Source organism: Amia ocellicauda, chromosome 12 (genome assembly GCF_036373705.1).
Source record: "Amia ocellicauda isolate fAmiCal2 chromosome 12, fAmiCal2.hap1, whole genome shotgun sequence".
Taxonomy (NCBI): domain Eukaryota; kingdom Metazoa; phylum Chordata; class Actinopteri; order Amiiformes; family Amiidae; genus Amia; species Amia ocellicauda.
In genome coordinates this window covers 4,591,732-4,603,916 of record NC_089861.1, presented here as the reverse complement: position 1 = coordinate 4,603,916, position 12,185 = coordinate 4,591,732, and the positions used below count along the sequence as shown (strand labels likewise).

At 43.2% G+C, this 12,185-nt stretch overlaps 2 protein-coding genes and 1 long non-coding RNA gene across 5 annotated transcripts in view; 1 reads left to right on the top strand and 2 right to left on the bottom strand.

Annotated features, from left to right (window-relative positions):
• Positions 1-2,138, bottom strand: part of galnt7 (UDP-N-acetyl-alpha-D-galactosamine: polypeptide N-acetylgalactosaminyltransferase 7) — a 19,162-nt gene extending 17,024 nt beyond the window's left edge. For 2 of the 3 annotated variants that reach the window (XM_066718124.1, XM_066718123.1), the window contains exon 1: positions 1,769-2,138. In XM_066718124.1, coding sequence (XP_066574221.1) covers positions 1,769-1,891 — 123 coding nt within the window. In that variant the 5' untranslated portion in view covers positions 1,892-2,138. The remainder of the gene's footprint in view (positions 1-1,768) is intronic. The other variant, XM_066718125.1, reaches the window with a different exon arrangement.
• Positions 2,084-11,217, top strand: LOC136764255 (uncharacterized). The gene is made up of 2 exons (XR_010821171.1): positions 2,084-2,169; positions 11,090-11,217. It is a non-coding gene; the product is annotated as an uncharacterized LOC136764255 (long non-coding RNA).
• Positions 10,704-12,185, bottom strand: part of galntl6 (polypeptide N-acetylgalactosaminyltransferase like 6) — a 257,597-nt gene continuing 256,115 nt past the window's right edge. Inside the window, exon 13 of the mRNA XM_066718126.1 lies at positions 10,704-12,185. Coding sequence (XP_066574223.1) covers positions 12,018-12,185 — 168 coding nt within the window. The 3' untranslated portion in view covers positions 10,704-12,017.

Genomic DNA, 12,185 nt, shown 5'->3' with positions numbered 1-12,185 from the left:
TAAAAAAAAGTCAGGATTATACTCCTTGACTGATTTGCTACAATAAGAGGGAAACAAATATAAAAGTCAATTAGTAGAAAAAAAAACACATAAATAACTCAAAAGCAGGCAAGGTGTAAATCTGCCTACAGCGCTATGGCACTCAGTTAGTATTTCTGATTTGATTTTGGGAAATTAATTGCGACTGACACCAGAAATCAAGTAAGATCAAAAGCGGGTGACTGCTACAGTATACAGTCACTCACTGACTTAAAAAGAAAAGTGTTTTTGTTTTTTAATCAAGGCACACCATGTGGAGAATTCGTTTTATTATGCAGTGTATTTAAATATGCAAAAGACCTAATAATATAACAAGCAAGGTGCAGGCTCATAAAGTGTAGCCAGAGGGGGATTGCAAATGCATTCAAATCTTCAATCCTTATCCATGCTTGTCGCAAAGCAATAGCACACCTGACTTTCCTCTTGATAACAGATTTTAAGCAGCGTCTACAATCCTGATGTCTTTGCACCTGCCCAACCTAACTGCAGGCCTATAAATACGAGGCTTTTCAGCTATAGGCCCCAGAACAAGCGAAGTCAAGCACTTACAACATTGTATTGACTGGAGACAACATCACTCAGTGATCAAATCAATCCGTCATTCAATAAATATCTATTCTTTACTTTGCACCTTTCATGAAAAGTGCCCTACATTACAAAATAAGTGGAAAACACTGTTGGCTGGCTGCAGCACTGGTTTGGAGCGGCTGCAGTGGTTTCGGTATAATGACTACACTAATTACTGATACCAAACTGCCATGTCAATTAGTAACACCAACCACCATACTGTGCGAACGAGTTTCATCCCGTCATACCTGTTCACTAATTGAAGCAAGAAAATGACACAGGGTACATGTTTCCCAACTGCTTATCAAACAGGTTTACAGCTCAACCAATGGCTGCCTAGCAGAGCTTTCATGCACGTAGTCATCTTGTTTGACATTTCCCCAATCGCACAGGTTAAAAGCATGACTGAAGAAAGTCACACAACTATGCAGTATTGCACTGATCTCTGTAGCTCAAGCCAACACATGGCCCACGCTGTCCCTCAATACTCCAGTGTCAATGCTGCTGTCAGAAAATGCAATACAGCAGCCACGTTTGCTGGACCTCGCTTACACCGGTACTTTCACTTGTTTACCCCCGCCTAGCAGTGTCGTGCAAGCGGCAGATCCGGCGGGTTGGAGCCCAGGGCAGGATAAAGGCTGTGCATGAGATGTTAGGGCAACAAAACGAGCGAGATCTGGTCCCAGTGCTGCGGCCATAACCGAGCAGCGATAATAAACAGTGACCCATTTATTTAAAATTAGAAACTGATATGGAGACCCGCACCAGCGATGAGCAGCTGCTGCGATGCGTGCAGACACCGGTCCCACATGCAGACGCTGCCAGACCAGCCACACACCCCGCAGGAGATGTGTAATCTGACAGGCGGCCGCCCTGTCTCCGCAGGCCCAGCGCGGACAGAGCCGCGGCCCTGGTCTGAGCCGCCGTCTTCCGGGTTGCCATGCAGGAGGGCGACACCCCGCATTTCTCCCCGGTCCTCGGTGACCCGGGTCCCGCAGGCCGGGGCCCCGCCGCGCCGCAACGCGTTTTCAATCCGCGCCTCTCGCTTCCCGTACGCGCGGTAACCGGCGGATCTCCATGACAACCGCCCGGATCCCGCAGCACCCCGCGCCGCCCCGCACAAACCCGCACCGGGCCCCGATAACCCACAGACACCACCTACCACTTTACCAAAGGGCTCGTCGTCTCTCGGCGTGGGCGAGAGGGACGACCACAGCACCACCAAGCCCAGGAAGGTGCCGACGATCAGCAGGCTCCGAAGCAGGAAGCCCACTTTCAGCCGCATCGTGAGGCTCAATCAGTCGCCCGTCTGTCACCCCCGCGTCCGCCCGGCCGAGTCCCGCAGCTCCGGCTCCTGTCGGCTCTGCACAGCGCTGCCCCTGCGCCGCGCCGTCCTGCACGCAAACTTTCCTCCACAGAGAGAGAGAGAGAGAGAGAGAGAGAGAGAGAGGGAGGGAGGCTTATCCACGTTGTGTCCACATCAGTTTTCTCAACAAGGATGCGGAGCTGCAGTCCAGGAAGTGGGACCCGGGTGGGATGTTTGATCGTCCTGTGCGTCGCAAGGTATGTTTACCTCCCTCCCCAGCAGAGAGAGCAGGCGCGCCGCTCCGGTGTCACTGGGCGCGTTTGGGCTGTGCGTTTGCACACGTCATCGCTAGTGCAGTGTGTGTGTGTGTGCATGCATGCATGCATGTGTGGTTTTTAAATGGCTTATGCACGACAGAGAAAAAAAATGCATTCATCCCCAGGCGGATTTTGGGGCACGATAGTGACATACGGGAAACAGTAGAACTTCAAGATCTGCAAGTTAAGGGAGGGGGAGAGCAGGAAGCAAGAATATCCAAACTGTAAATCACCGGCTTTTCGATTGAACCTGTATGGGCTGATCTGTTCGTTTTGAATCACAAGAATGAGAACTCACCGATACAGCATACATTTTATATGGCAATTGTGCAGGCAGTATTGTGTGTCATGTGGAGAATTGGAGCAGTCTCTGACGGTGCCAGAAGTGTGTTTGCTGGGGAGGGGATGTTTGTGCACGGTAGAGCATTACACGGTGTTAAATAATATTCCCTACATGGTGTCGTTTATGTCCTGTTATTCAACACCATGAACTGTATGATAATACAATACCAGGAAAGACATGTGCTTCCTGCCCATTTTTGCCACATTTTCCATGGTGGGGAATTGAATTAGTGCCATTAAACTGAGTAAATACAGCTTAGTTTTGCAAAAAAAATAATAATAAATGCATGCAACAGTAGTAGCCTGCCAATTAGTGTGACTGACACAGGTGCCATGAGGGTTAAGCTTAAATTGTTTAAAAAGCAAATATTGTATTTTCCTTATTGACATTATTGGTGTGGTCATCCTTTTATTTTTATTTTATAATGAAGTGCTTCTTGTTTTCAGTCTCAATGTCTCGCCCGTGTCCTCTAGTACACGTGTCACTGTCGACCTTGAAGAGGCCTGCTGGGCTGGCTTGACTTGTTTTCATTTTGACCCATCCTCTCCTCTAGCATCCTCAGTGCTGGATCTCCTAAATGCAGTGAGCTGAGCCTTGCTTTGCTGTGAAGAACTGAAAAAGGTCCAACCGGACTTGTATTGTGGACTTTACTCTCATAGTCCCTCAGTTCTTTCATGCAGGACTGTGAGAATAAAGTGATGGAGGAGCTGTCGAAGTCCAGAATACAAGTCCTCCGAGATTGCTTTCTCTGCTTCCTCCTGGCTGGCGCTGTTCTCCTGCTCGTTCCTTCTACTCCCTCGGACCTTCAGTACTTCCTGCACTGCTTCTCAGCCCTGGTCTTGGTAAACTCAAATTTACTGTCATAAGAACATAAGAAAATGTCCAATCGAGAGGAGCCCATTCGCCCCATCGTGCTCGTTTGGTGTCCATTAATAACTAAGTGATCCAAGGATCCTATCCAGTCTGCCTTTGAATGTTCCCAAGTTTTCAGCTGGGGAGTTTGTTTGTAACTGTTTATCTTTTTCTCCAACTCTCAGTTCCTCAAACCTTCAAAGACCCAATCCAGCAAATGCTATGCCAATTAGGTTTCCAATTAAGTAACTGAACATTCAGCATTAGGGCTGAGAACCACTGTACCTGGCTAAGCCTTGTTATAAACGTTGGGCAGGTCTAAACCATCCACAACCTTCATCCAACCTCAAACCCTTCCCTGTCAGGTGGGTAGGTACACACCTGTCCCTTGATGATATCTTTATTGTCTCTGCAGTGGTACCTTTCAGAAATCATGACTCACGGAAACTACACCCTCAACCTAATTTATGGTTAAATATATGTATTTATTAAAGATTCGCATTGGGAGTATCAAGCATGAAATAAAACATGTGTGCACCTGTACCATTTTATAGTATTGTATTAATGATTATGTACATCATAATTTACATAGCCTACAGTAATAGCAATTCAAATGAAAAGATACAAACCACCCAACCTCAATCTTGGTATTCTCATTTTCATTCTGCTTCGTTTGTACCCGAAACTGGTTGACCAAGATTATATTCTTTAAATAGTTCTGAAATTGATCTCCTGTGCTCCGAGATCCTTGTTAGCCTACCTGTTTCCTGCACAGAAACAAACACACGTCTCGGTGGAATCAAATAAAGCGAGAGGGGGGTGCGAGGAGGTCTGCATGGACATTAGTATAAGCCTGCCGCGCTGTGTGAACCTACGGATCTCACAGCGGCGAGGCCACCAGGATATGCAGGCTGGGTAGACACACAGCGCACACTTTCATTATTGACACACACTAATATGTTTAAGGAGAGCGAAGGACAGTAATTCAGTTTGAGATTCGTGGCACTCCCTCCTGAACAATGCACCTGCCTCACCTATTACATTGCAGTTCGTTCAGAGGCTTTGCACCGCCGGGGGTCTCTTCTGATATTTGATTTGTATACAATGAATCTCGATCTATAAACGGATCTAAGTTTGATATTTATACAATAACACTTGAGATATATACATCTCTGGAAAAAATAAGAGACCACTCCAAGTTCAGAAATCAGTGTTAAGTGGTCTCTTAATTTTTTCCAGAGCTGTATATGGATTAAAGTATCATATTCAAATAATGTAACTCAGTATAAAGTATCTAGATACATATTAATTAATTGTATTTAATATGTTCCTGCTTGACACCCCATAAAAATGATATATTAGTAAGGAACAACTCCCTTCATTCCTGGTTTGCAGTGACACACCTTGCCTGTGCCACACACTCCCACGCTAAGTGGCTTAATACCGTTCAGTGACGTGGCAGAAAGAGAAGAAAGGAATTGGATTAGCATTGTCTGGACGCCCTGCCCTTCAGCCTCGTGTTTCATACCACAGCAACAATATTACTGAGACGGTCCTTAACTTGGCAACCCCCGTCCGCTTGTGCAATGTCATCCTAGTCTGTAATTAACTCTTTGGATTTTGCCCTCCCTGCTTGAATGCACAGCTCAGGACAGTCCCCAGCAGATAGGAGAGGCTCGGCTGGGTCGTCTGCACAATACGTAGTATGCCACTGCAACTCGACAGATCCCGAGGAACGAAAAGAGAAATGTCTGTGATTATTATTGGGCATTCATAAGCACCACTCTTCTCGTTATACTGAAAACCGTGTGACACAGCTGCCTCGCTCTCTCCCTAATCCTTTCTCAGTATTGAATTTAGTTATTTACAACTAAACTACTCCGCCACACAGAGTGTCTTTGTGACCGGTGTGGTTTTTATTTTCAAAGAGATTGTGTTTCCTCAGAAGCATGCTGCTCTCCTCCAACTTCAAGGATTAATATAAAACAAGCAACTGGGTTACATACGAGCCACACGAACCAGGGCAGCCTTAAAACTGAAGGTCAACTCAAGGAGAAACCTGGACTTATAACGTACAATAACAGGATTTTAAATGATTTAGGGTTTTCATTTTGATAAAATATTTCCTTCACACTCAAACGTCAACGTGGACATTCTAAGGTTGTGTTTTCTGTGAATGGGTGTCACAACATCACCGAGCGAGCATTTGGAATTTAGTGAACGCTAAAAGTAATTTATAGACTTTGCCCCTGATCCTTGTGAAGTGCATTGAATAAAGAGAGGGGAGGGAAAATCAGTAGCTGACGTTTCAGTGTGGATAATACATCAGGCTACTTTCCAGCAAACATTTTCTTCTGGGGACGTTGTGTGAGGTTGAGGTTTGGTTGTATTTTGGTTCTGACTTCAGAGAAATGTTGTAGAAACATAACCCTGACCACAAGTGTTTATGTTTTGCGTTGCATGTTGGATAGACTCCAGTTTTCATTTAGATATATTGATATATAAATATGGATCTGTCACAATTCTGTTATTTTTCATGCATGTATGTTGAATCTTTTTCAGATCTATAAACAGGGAAAGAAAACAAAGGCAAACTGCTAGTGAGAAAGTCCTGAAATGCCAGGAGTATAAGGAACCTAGAAGCTGGGTGACTATGATGTTGTAGGAGTGACAGAAACATGGCTTACAGAAAATGATGGGGATGAATACAGGTTGAAAGGATACACACAGTTTAGGAGAGACAGGCAAAATCGAAGAGTGGGTGAGGTAGCATTATATGTGAAAAATGACATTGAGGCAGAAGAACTCAAATTAGATCCTGCTTAGTTATTAATGGACACCAAACGTGCACAATGGGACGAATGGCCTCCTCTCGTTTGTACATTTTCTTAGGTTCTTATGTTTGTGTTGCCACATCGTCCTATTGTTCTGTGGTCACTTTATGATCATGTTGCCGCAGTGTTATCGGGTCACTGGGGCTCAGGGCCTCACTTGTGAAAGGGAATTGGCACGGATCTGTGCAGCTCAGGTTTGCCACCTCTCTGACCAGACGAGTAATGCAAGCGGTCTTCTCACGTTGCCCTTTCTAAGCTTGGATGCAGCATCGTGTCTCCTATTGTGAAAGTGCATAGCTCAGCATGCACAGCGTGTCAGTTACTTGTGAAATATAACACAGCAGAGGCACAGGTGAAATAGCTCTCCTGTTATATTTGAGAAGCTAAGATCACAGGCGGGGCACACACACTTAAAATAACAACAATTATTTTGTTTTTGTTTCGCATAATTTGCACAAAACAATAGCAAATATGCTAACTGTCAAGTTCCCTCTTCTTATCATAATAACCATATGACGTTATTTACATTTTAACATGTTTTAATAACCTACAATTTATCCTCACAATTTCAGATTATGCCAAAGTTTGATAGTATTCGCAAAATCTAAAAAAGCAAACTACTGTCCCGTTAACTGCTTGACAAGTCTGCCCCTTAGTGGTCATTCATGGAATAGCAGAGGCTGTTCTGATCCGCCACAACATTGTAAGAAAAAAGTGGATTTGAAAAGCCTATAAGCAAGTGCTGCATTGGGGGCGTTTTATTTCATTCAAAACATACATGCCATTCATTTAAAGCATCACCTATACCTGTACCGGTGTTGGTATCAGTAAATGATCTTTTCAATAACGAATCTGTTCCAATTTGGACAAGCAAACCCAAAACGCGCGTACACACACGGCTGGAATATGTATGTAATTAACATATGGCCTAATTAATTAAGGCCATATTGATTACATAATTACCCCCTGCTTAAGTTTAAATGTTTTAATATTAAGTTGCAATGCGTCACGTAGGCCTACATCTTACAGAACAGCCATTTGGCTTTGATTTTGTGGCACCAAGTTTGCGTTTTACAAAATACACTTCATTCAATAAATAAAATAAGTTTAAAACAAAAACAGATCCGTAATTACAGGTTTTCTGAACACAACAGCCTGTGGTCGTTTTGGAGAGAGAAACATATTTGAGCATTTTTTGTCCTGGTATAAACTGGGTGCTTTGATCAGAAGCACAAGAGCAATGCATGCTGTCACACTGGGCTGCTGGCAGACCACAGCCCTCCCTGTGGCCAGAGATCTCATGTTTACAGCCCGGCTTACTAAAGCATCTCCTCGGGGCCCTTTGTCAGGGAAATTGTGGTTGACCAATGTGGTGATCGGCAGTTAAAACGGTGGTCTCCTACCCAGCTCCCAGAGAGCCCCACACAGCTGGATTTATAGGTGACATGTTACACTTTGATGCATAACTGCAGACACTTTTCCAGCACACACTCGGTGGATTTACTTTCTTCCGGTCTCTCTGCATTTCTGCTGATGGGCTACAGTCTCAGGGTGTGACCTAACTGAGTGGACTTCCCCAAAGAATACAAGAGGCCATTCTAGTGGTCATGTGATAACAATAAACAGATTGAAGATCAATAGTTGTTTTAATGCCATAGGTATTTCCTTTTAAGTGTTTGGCTTCATAGTCACACTGGCTACTGGACACTAGGCGGCGCTGTTGTCATTCAACTGCTTCAGGGAGCAATCAAAGGCCTCTCAATTAATTTACATAATCTTCTTCAGGGAGATGATTATGGAAATAATCCCCACCCGGCTCCACACTATTCCTAACTCCGATTTTCTTAAATTGACATCCTCTAATCTGTTGTCAATACTCAAAACCGACCTTAAATTTACTTTGAAGAAAAACTTTGTGTCATTGTGTCTATAGCTGTCCGTTTGAAAGACAGTGACTGAATTCAATCGCTTAATAATAATGTATTTTCCACAAAATTAGACGTATACTAGATCATATAATTAAATATAAAGAGAAATAAAATGAATTATGTGGTCTGTCCCAAAGTTTTCCATCCTTTTCCATACTCATGTAGCTTACAAACCGTAGTTTCGTGCGGCTGATTATTTTTAAACCAATCAAAACCACTTTCAGTTCCTAAATGCAACAGAAGTAAAAATAATTAAGTAAATTATAGATTCAATTTAAAGACTAATAAAGCGGAAGGTTGTGCCCTCTAGTGGTGACAGAGGAAATTCTCTCCTCTTAAACTGGCTAGAACTGCAGAGTAACAATTTGACATTATATTCTTACATAATTTGGGAGATTTGTTTTTCCTAGTGTCCCTTGTGATTGTATGAATAGACCCATACTAGTGCATATGCATAATTCATTGGGGGTGTACTAATAAATAATCACATGTAAAAGGCTATAGATGTGCTGGAAAAATAAAGTTGGAAACATTTTACAACATGTAAACAGTTTCACACAAACTAAGCTGAAGGACTACTGTTTAATTAGCTGGTTTTGATTGTTTGAAAGGACACACCATCTTGCTTTGAAGTACCGGTTGTACAGAAGATGAAAAATTAAAAATAAAATAGTCTCCCACAAATGCAGGTTCTCCCAGTGAGGGATGTGATAATTAGCTGCACTAATGAGAGAGGGAAGTGAGAGACAGGCTCGTGGCGCATTGCTGTGGCACGCACGTCATGCACCGACTCACAAGTGCTGTAGAAACTGGGCGAGGATTTCACTGTCAGCCTCGGTGTCGGCCGTGCTGCTCTGGAGGTCGAGCTCGGTCATTAAATGCTGCCCGAGGTTTTATTACACACTACAGTTTGCCAAGGAGAGTCAAAAGGGGAATTCAAGTAAAACAAGCCCTTAAACTGAAAAGTGCACTTTCAAAGTAACTGGAAAATATTATTATTATTTTTTTTATTATTATGTAACCAACTAAAGCAAATTAACTGTACCTGCAACACATGGTCTGTGCTGTTGGGTTGGGTTCTGCAGTTTTTTACCCCAGTTCCAAAACAGACAGCATTAAAAATAACAAAACATAAGATATTATTGACATAGGACACAGGGGAAAAAAAAGGAAAGATTGGCACAAAAAAACAATGACACAAAAAACAACAACACACCAATAAACCCAGAAGCCTCGTCAGCTTGTTGTTCGAGAGGTATTTTATTCAAATCCACAGATTGTGTTATAGCTCCTCACAGCTCTGGAGTGAGGTCTGAGTGATGGAAAGAAACAAACAAAATACATTTCATGTCCAATTGTAGTCGTTACTGTTGTTGTTCCGATCCTTTACCCCTTAATTAATAACCTCACGTAGCAGACAGATGCCACCGAGGGTCGTTCAAATCAAACTGAAATGCTCTCTGATGCTTCGGGACATCGACCTCATTCACGTCTGCACTGACAGCGACTGGTCAGCGTAAACCTGAAGCAAATACTGTCCAGCTGAAAACAGACAGATAGTGGCCTGCCAAGAAAACTGGATTACGAGGAATTTTGAGCTAGATTCGTGGCAGAAGATTAATTTGATTTTAACCCAAGTTATACAAAGGGCTTTTATATTTCCACCAAAAGTTCTTATATTTAATCTTGCTGATAACCTGTTGAATGTGGGACTCACAGCTTGCCATATTTGAAGTCACTGGAACAAACAAAATATTTAATCCTTCAAAGCCCCCTTAAATCATCAATTTGTAAAGACTTGGCAGCTGCATCAATTAAACAGGTACGGATAGAGACCCCCTCTCGGCTAACCCTCACCCTTGAGCCCACTGCTCCTCCAGCATTACCCCCGAGGGGTGGGACGACCTTCCCTCCGCCGTCACTCTCGAGACCTGTACCTGTAATACCTCAGCCAACCTTACCTGGGAATCATTAGGACTTACAGCTTCTCTTCTCACTCACAGCGGTGGCAGGAAAACCTTTAGCGCATTTGGTTGACCTTTGACAGGTCAGAGGTCGAAGAGGAAATTAAATATACTGTATATGACGAGCATTTTTTTATCTGAAAACCCCCAGGTGAATAAAACCCCTTGCAGTATTATTTGTATATATGGGACATTGTATCATAGTATTTGTCAAACCAAGTAGTCTTGGATAAAGGTTTCTGCTACAGAATAATAATTTCAGGGCAAAGTGGGGGTACGTGTCAGTGATCCTTGCATTCACTGCCATCGATCCATCCAGAGACGGTTTAGATGCAACGATTGTGCAGCTGCTGTTTCACGTGAATTTGGTTCGGATTTATATATATATAGTTGAAAGCCATACCAATCGATTTAATACAGTGACTGTAGCTTCACAATACAGACAAAGCAAGAGGAAGGAGGTTGTTCCTCAGTGTAACATTCTTCCGGACTATACAATCATGTCTGCGCGATGCATGGGGCCGGCAGAGAGAGAACATGGTCATACAGCATATTCAGAAATCAATCCTGTATTTTGACGGTGAATAAATGTACAGTAAGAGAATGTAGAAGAAGTACAAAAGTCTATTGAAAAGGAAGACAAAAACACACCTTCATATAACATACACTTTCCTTACAATGTTTCATTAGTTTGCATGGAGATTGACATGTTCGTGCGACTGGTTGTGTGCAAATGAAAAGGCCACACTTCCCTGTATTCCATAAAAAAGGGGCATTATGCTAATGATTATGGTAATTACTGAAACTGAAAAGAATGAAAGAAAGCTGATCTTCCAGCATTGCTTATTTTTCCATGTCTTGAAGGCAAATCCATTTAGGAGAAACAAGAAAGCAAAAACGTAGCTATTTCTTAAACATGTTCTACTTTCTTTCTTCCAGGAAAAGAAAACTGAAACGGCAGTACCGGAAATTCACTAACATTATCTCTGAATCAAACGCCAAAAACAAACTTTTCCAAAGACAACAGTTTGATCCCCATTTTTCTGAAAATAAATAAAACCGAATAAGAGGTGGAAATGATCGCTTTCTTTGTGTGCTGGGGAGTGTGTGTGTGTGTGTGTGTGTGTGTGTGGTGGGGTAGGGTTTACAAAATAAATATTCCACTGGTTTAAATGCAAGTTGTAAAAATAACCTGGAGTTATGAAAGACGGAGCACATTTCACAGAGATGCAAACAGCTTTGAAAGATGATTTCACTTGGCACGCTTCTATTTTTCTTTTCTGATTTTCCTTCTTCTTTTTTTTTTGTGCCAAAAACAACACAGAAACCCCAAATCAATCCATCAATTACGTCTGCACCTGAATTGCACGTAGAAATAATTCAATTCAATCAGTAATAAAATAAAAACATACGTAAATAAACAAACAGACGAGGACGGGCCCACGGTCAGGATCCGTAGATTGGGTCCGTTGTTACGGATCACCCTGACAAAGCAGCCAAACAGTCTTGTGTTGGAGGTTGGACGTTCCTTCCTGTGACCCCAGATGAAACCAATCTGCTCCACGGCAGGACCTGAGTTTGACCTCGAGCTCGGAGAGTGCGTTTCATCTCTGCGGTCCCTTGACCAGCAAGGCACCCCTGCAAACCCCAGTCGCTGCCCCACGGTTGAACTGGCCCATGTGTACCTGTTGGAAGCCTTTTCTTAAGCCGTCATCGTTTCCTGTTTGTCTTTTTTTCCACGAGAAGAGATCCTGAGAAACGGCCTCCTGCAGATGAGAAACGCAACTCCTTCATGCATCCATTAAGATGCTTGAGGAGGTACGGGAGGATAATTATCGGTTGTCCTTTGTCTCCCGTGTTGGCAATCCTAGGAGTTGGCAGGGCTGTTGAATTTGTCCAGGACGGTGGCGTTTATGTGCTGGAAAATCCACTGCTGCGTCTCAGACAGAGGGTTACATTTGTTCATGAAAATCTTCTTATCGCCTGGGCTGCAGTCTATGCAGCTGTTGCTCACGAGGTGATATAAAGATTTATC